Source organism: Arvicola amphibius, chromosome 13 (genome assembly GCF_903992535.2).
Source record: "Arvicola amphibius chromosome 13, mArvAmp1.2, whole genome shotgun sequence".
In the NCBI taxonomy this organism is placed as follows: Eukaryota; Metazoa; Chordata; class Mammalia; order Rodentia; family Cricetidae; genus Arvicola; species Arvicola amphibius.
In genome coordinates, this window is record NC_052059.1 from 69591125 (window position 1) to 69597521 (window position 6397).

The 6397-nt window shown below is 33.6% G+C and overlaps 1 protein-coding gene across 1 annotated transcript; it reads left to right on the top strand.

The window, feature by feature from the left end:
- The first annotated feature begins 5261 nt into the window (after positions 1-5261).
- Positions 5262-6188, top strand: LOC119800436 (olfactory receptor 4N4C-like). Its single transcript, XM_038310618.1, has one exon. It carries the CDS (start codon positions 5262-5264, stop codon positions 6186-6188), a length of 927 nt encoding a protein of 308 aa, XP_038166546.1.
- Positions 6189-6397: the final 209 nt, after the last annotated feature.

Here is a 6397-nt window from a genome sequence, read left to right on the forward strand (position 1 = left end):
GTGGAGACATCTTCTGAGTGTTACTGTGTTTTTATGTTAATCTCTAGAAGTCTGTTTCCCGACTTGCCCAGTTGCTGTATTTCCAGGGAAAGCCTGCGGGTGTTGGAGGATGGAATAGTGGAGTGTGTTGAGGGAGGAGAAGATCCTTGTGATCCACTGATTATGGAGTTAGAGAGGAAGGGGAGACTTAAGCAGGTGTTCTGTTCAGAGCTGGGATGAGAATGAGCAATTGAATTTGGAGGAGCAGAAGGAAATTTGAAGATCTGTGCTTAGCCTATATATTTCCTTTGCAGGACTTACCTGTGGGTTTGCATGAGATTTTAATATTTTAATTGTAAAAAAAAGTACAAGATATTTTTTATTTCTTTGCATTCCTGAACCCCTCCCAGATCCCCCTCACTGCCCAACCACCCACTTTTATGTTCTCTCTCTCTCTCTCTCTCTCTCTCTCTCTCTCTCTCTCTCTCTCTCTCTCTCATCTTTCTCTCTCTCTCATCTCTCTCTCTCTCTCTCTCTCTCTATATATATATATATATATATATATAAAAAAAAAATATATATATATATATATATATATATGAAAAAAGTTCCAAAAAACCCCAAAGTTAAAATTATAACAAAAGATTAAAAATAAGAAAAGAAAATCAAAGGAAAACAAATATTAAAATGAAAAAAACTCAAACAAAACATTGAGAAAGAAAAGATTAGTTTTCTCCAATAGTGTTGTTATTGATATATTAGTCACACTTTGGGCAAGCCCCATGCTGAGAAGCAATTCACCAGTACAATATTAATATCACATTAATTGTGACATTATTTTTGTGATATTTGTAGCAAAAACTTGCCTAGAATAACCTTCTTTTATTTTTACAAAGGGAGATATTTAAACCCTTAGGTTAGACTTTTCTTTTCTTTCATGTGTTCCCCATGATATAGACTTTGATTTTAGACTCCCATTGCCTTTCCAGTAGATGGGGCATTCCTAGTAAATGGCACAATGAGATTGGAATTAATTTTAATGGAAAAATAAATGAATATGTTTATAAAATTTGGTCTACTAAATAAAAAAGAACACTACATAATTGTGATAATTAGGTAAATTTGCCTTTCTTCCAAAATTTCACCTTTTGGAGAACATTCATTATCTTCTTACAGCAATTTGGCTTCTTATAAAATATTTAAAATTTATATGCCATCTCTATTATAGCAAAGCACACAGTGTTGTAAAGAACTTTTCAATATGATAACCAAAAATTTAAAAATAATTACAAGTTCTTCCTGGAAGGATGAAGTGAACTGGACAATTCCACCATCTCAAAGAATACAAAGGTCACCACACTAGACGGCATTCTGACAAGAGTGCCAAGACTGCCCAGTGCTTCTCCCCTCCTGCTGTCCCACAGACCTGCTCTCAGAACCTCATTTCTCATACCAGTCTATGCCGGCTTCCTGTCAAAATACATATATGTGGGCTAAAATGCTGGACGACTCTTAGTTTAATTACAATCACATAGACTGTCCCACATAACTGGAGGTTTACTTTGTTTTTCTTTTATTTCCCCAGTGCTTTCATAATTATTTGAAAAATGTGTTCATGATATTAGACATTCCATTTAGTGTATTTCAAAGTGGTAAAGTAAAGCTAATTATTGCTTAATAAATTACAAATGAGTTTATTATTTTCTCATTAATCTTGATTTCATGCATCCTGCCTCTCTTGAAAATTATTTACATGTTTAAAATATTTAAATGTTTTCAATATCTTTGTAATTCTTAGTACAGTTCACACAAAATTAATCTAGATTTTAAATTGATAAAATGATTTTTCAATCTTCCAAAAATCCTTTTTGAACACATCTATGTTTTAAATACACATTTTCAAAGACAAATGAATTGATATTAAAATGAATTGATATTAGAAATATCAAAATGTAATAAATTAGATGTTCTACATAGTTATATAACAGGTTCATGTGTTTGATAAACTTAGTGACTCTAATTCCATTTACTCTATTAATAGATACCCAACGATTTAGTTTAATACTTTTTATTCAAATCATACAAAAGTTAAATTCACTTAAAACAAATACAGGACAGTGGCATTATATAATCATCTCAAATTTCTCAGTTTTACTATGCCTCTTATGATATTGAGATATTCTTGTATGGTATACAAATATTTTCTCATAGGTTATATGTAGAACAATGACTTTTCATTGGACATAGTGTAAACTAATCTTAGGCTATTTCTTTTTTTCCTTTTGATTCTTTGATTTTTTTCATTCTTTTTAAAATTGATTTTTATTGAGCTATACATTTTTCTTTGCTCCCTTCCCTTCCTCTCACCTCCCCTTCAACCCTCTCCCATAGTCCCCATGCTCCCAGTTTACTCAGGAGATATTATCTCTTTCTACTTCCCATGTAGATTAGATCTATATAAGTCTCTCTTAGGGCCCTCATTGTTGTCTAGGTTCTCTGGGATTGTGATTTGTAGGCTGGTTTTCTTTGCTTTATGTTTAAAAACTACTTATGAGTGAGTCCATATGGGTCTAAGTTACCTCACTCAAAATTGTGTTTATTAACTCCATCCATTTTCCTTCAAATTTCAAGATGTCTTTTTTTTTTTTTTCTGCTATGTAGTACTCCTTGTGTAAATGTACCACATTTTCCTTATCCATTCTTTGGTTAAGGGGCATTTAGGTTGTTTCCAAGTCTTGGCTGTGACAAACAATGCTGCTATGAACACAGTTGAGCTCATGTCCTTCTGGTTCAATTGAGCATCCTTTGGATATATAACCAAAAGTGGTATTGCTGGGCTATTTCTAATTATTTAGGATAAACCTTTGTAAGCACCATATTTTTCCATATGCAGTAAATCTTAGGATGGAAAACTAGTTGAGATTTAATAAAAATTTGAGGGAGGGGGAAATACATATTCTAACTCAGGATAATTTTCTAAGTACAAAAATGACATAAACTTCTATTATGTTAACATTCATCATGTTTTCTACCTTAGTTTTATTTTACACCTACTTTAATTCTTTGTCCATATCCTGTTGGCATTTTGACAGTTCCCACTGAAACTTCCTGCAGCTTTGTTAGCCTTCAAATCCCCAAGGCTCCTTCTCCATTGCATCACAAATTAGCAGTGTATTCTCAAACTTTAAAAGGGCCTTTTGTAAGGAAAGAAATTTAAGAATAAATTTGGAACAGTCAGGTATTGTCTATTTTATCTGGAGAGGTGAATGTTTGGCATGTGAGAGTATTGGGGACTGTTAGGTAAATGTTTCTATTTTTCAAATTCAGAAAAAATCAAAAATGCAAACAGATATAATGATATAAATTTCAGCTAATACCTCCATATCTATGATATATAGCAGAAATAAAGCAGTATGTGAATCCTGAATTAAAGTACATTCTCAATAATAGAGTTCTTTCTCATTCTAATATTTATAATTGTCATATGTGGAATGAACAGTGGTCAAAATATAAATTATTTGGTATTAATTTTTAGTCATAATTTATATATATAGCAATTAAAACATGTTAGAGTACAGAAACCAATATCCAATATAGAAAAGATATGGTGAAAATTAAAATAAAGTATTGCCTAGGATTCTGGTTTCGCAATAGTCTACTTCTCCTTTTACACATAATGCTGATGACACTGATCTTGGACTTTGAGATCAAGCTGAAGAGAAACCTATATAACCTTTTATTCTATAATCTTAGACTTATGTAGTTACGAAACTCAAGAATTTCACTCTGAAAGTAGTAACAGACTTTACTGCACATTACTTCTCAGAACTTAGAATACATTGTACATTTTTACAAAGTATATTAATGATATCCATCCATCGTTATGTCTCTCTGGGCCCCTTCAGTGCTCCCTTATCTGTCTCCCTCTGAAGTATGTGCTGCCAAAGTGCACATTGGTGTATGCTCATCAAATGCACACATCTGATCTTTGACTTTGTTTAGGATATAATGCGTATGCATCACTATATGTATTTTTGAGTGAACATATGCAAGCACAAATTTAAGTATCTACTTGCGTGTGATATAATGTACTTCTATTGTCAGTTTAACAATGTGTGGAAATCTCTGTCATTATCAAATATATCAAAGTAAGGTGAAAAGAGAGATGATGATTGATATAGATAAAGAAAATCTTCTGGTATTTAAAAATATTTAAACCGACTTTTTAATTTGAGAGCTTTGTTCTTTTATTTCTTTTCTCTTTCACAGTTTCTCTTGTCAACTGTAGGCAATGAAACCTTCTTTCCTCCAACTCCATACTTCATTATTAATTAAAGTATTTAAATGTGTTTTAATAGTATTATGTAACTAAACTTTTGTAAAATATTTTTCTTTTTAGACTGAAGTATTCTTATGGAACTTATGAGTCTTTGGTTATTTGCTATTCAAAGTTTATCTCACTCACATCTATTTGTAGCACACCCCAGCAGCATAATGCTTTTCCTCATATATATATAAACCACCATGATACTGTATAAACTACACAACTAAAAGACAAGACTTCAAAAAATCAGATAAAAATGTGCGTGCCATGAATTTGCTCAAGTTTTAATCACAGTAATTTATCATGTTCATTCTGATTCAAAACACAGGCCTCATGGCAAGTTATTTAATTACAGAAGACAGTGTCAGTTTGTCATCCTTCAACTGAGCAAAAGTTCTGAATTATACCTGGTTAATGATTACATCTTCTGAAAAGAAAAACAAAATGTTCTCAGGAAATGAGTGTTTTCTAGCCTTTTAACAGCATCCTAAGAAACAAATATCAAGTGGTATATAGTTCAATAGTTTTGATGAATACCTAAATATGAAACAGTTATAACTTATAGATTCACTACTCTTTCCACTATCAATATTTATTCAGTCCCTTGTAAAATATGTTTATAAAGACTTCAATACCTTTAGCAAATTGATTTTTGTTCTCTCAGGGAAACAAAAAAAAATCTCTTTCATGGCAATGAGAAATAAACCCAGAGTAATAACATTTTTATTTTACATGTGAGTTTAGGCTCTGCACTAAAGCTGGCAGGGATGTGGCTCCACAAGAGAGATGCTGACAATTAAGTGATATAAAAATGAATGGACAGAGGGGATGGTTTAGGTGTGGAGTGAGATAAGATAATACACTTGATTCTAACCATGTTTCTAGGAGGAGAATAACTATGACTTAGTGTCAGAAGAGAGAAAATAGCTGTATTTGTTATGTTCTGTAGGGACTGGTGATGGAGACAGAAAACAGGACAGTTGTCACAGAATTCATCCTCATAGGACTCACACAGTCACAGGAAATTCAGCTCTTGGTCTTTGTTCTGAGCTTAATTTTCTACACCATCATCTTGCCTGGAAATGTCTTCATCATCCTCACCATCTTATCAGACCCTGGGCTCGGTGCCCCACTTTATTACCTCCTGGGAAATTTGGCTTTCCTGGATGCCTCCTATTCCTTCATCGTGACTCCCAGGATGTTGGTGGACATCTTCTCTGAGAAGAAGGTAATCTCCTATAAAGACTGCATCACTCAGCTATTTTTCTTGCACTTTCTTGGTGGAGGTGAAGGGTTACTTCTGGTTGTGATGGCCTTCGACCGCTACATTGCCATCTGCAGGCCTTTACACTATTCCACTGTCATGAGCCCTAGAGCCTGCTATGTGATGCTGTTGGCTCCGTGGCTTGGAGGCTTTGTTCATTCCATAATTCAGGTTGTCCTCATCCTCCGCTTGCCTTTCTGTGGTCCAAACCATCTGGATAATTTCTTCTGTGATGTTCCTCAGGTCATCAAGCTTGCCTGCACAGACACCTTTGCTGTTGAGCTCCTAATGGTCTTTAATAGTGGCCTGCTTACTCTCCTGTGCTTTGTGGGGCTGCTGACTTCCTATGCAGTTATTTTATGCCATGTTCACAGGTCAGCTTCTGAAGGAAAGAACAAAGCTATATCGACATGTACCACTCATGTCATAATTATATTTCTTATGTTTGGACCTGCAATCTTCATCTATACACGCCCATTCACAGCTTTAGCAGCTGACAAGGTGGTTTCTTTCTTCCACACTGTAATATTTCCCTTGATGAATCCTGTGATTTATACCCTTCGAAACCAGGAAGTAAAAACTTCTATGAAAAAGTTAATCATTCGCCGTATAGTTTGTTAGCTTTTTTTTTTAAATAAATGATCAAGGTGAATAATTTTGCATGGCATTTATTGTTATAAAACAAATGCTGTTATTCTGAGTATATCTCTTTTTCAGGTATTGTATAGGTGATTTGGTAGAGTTATACATAGTGAAAGATTAAACTTTGTATGTTTTAAAGATTGCAAAAAGGAATAACAGAGTTATTGAGGTATATTGGATGAGTGTGG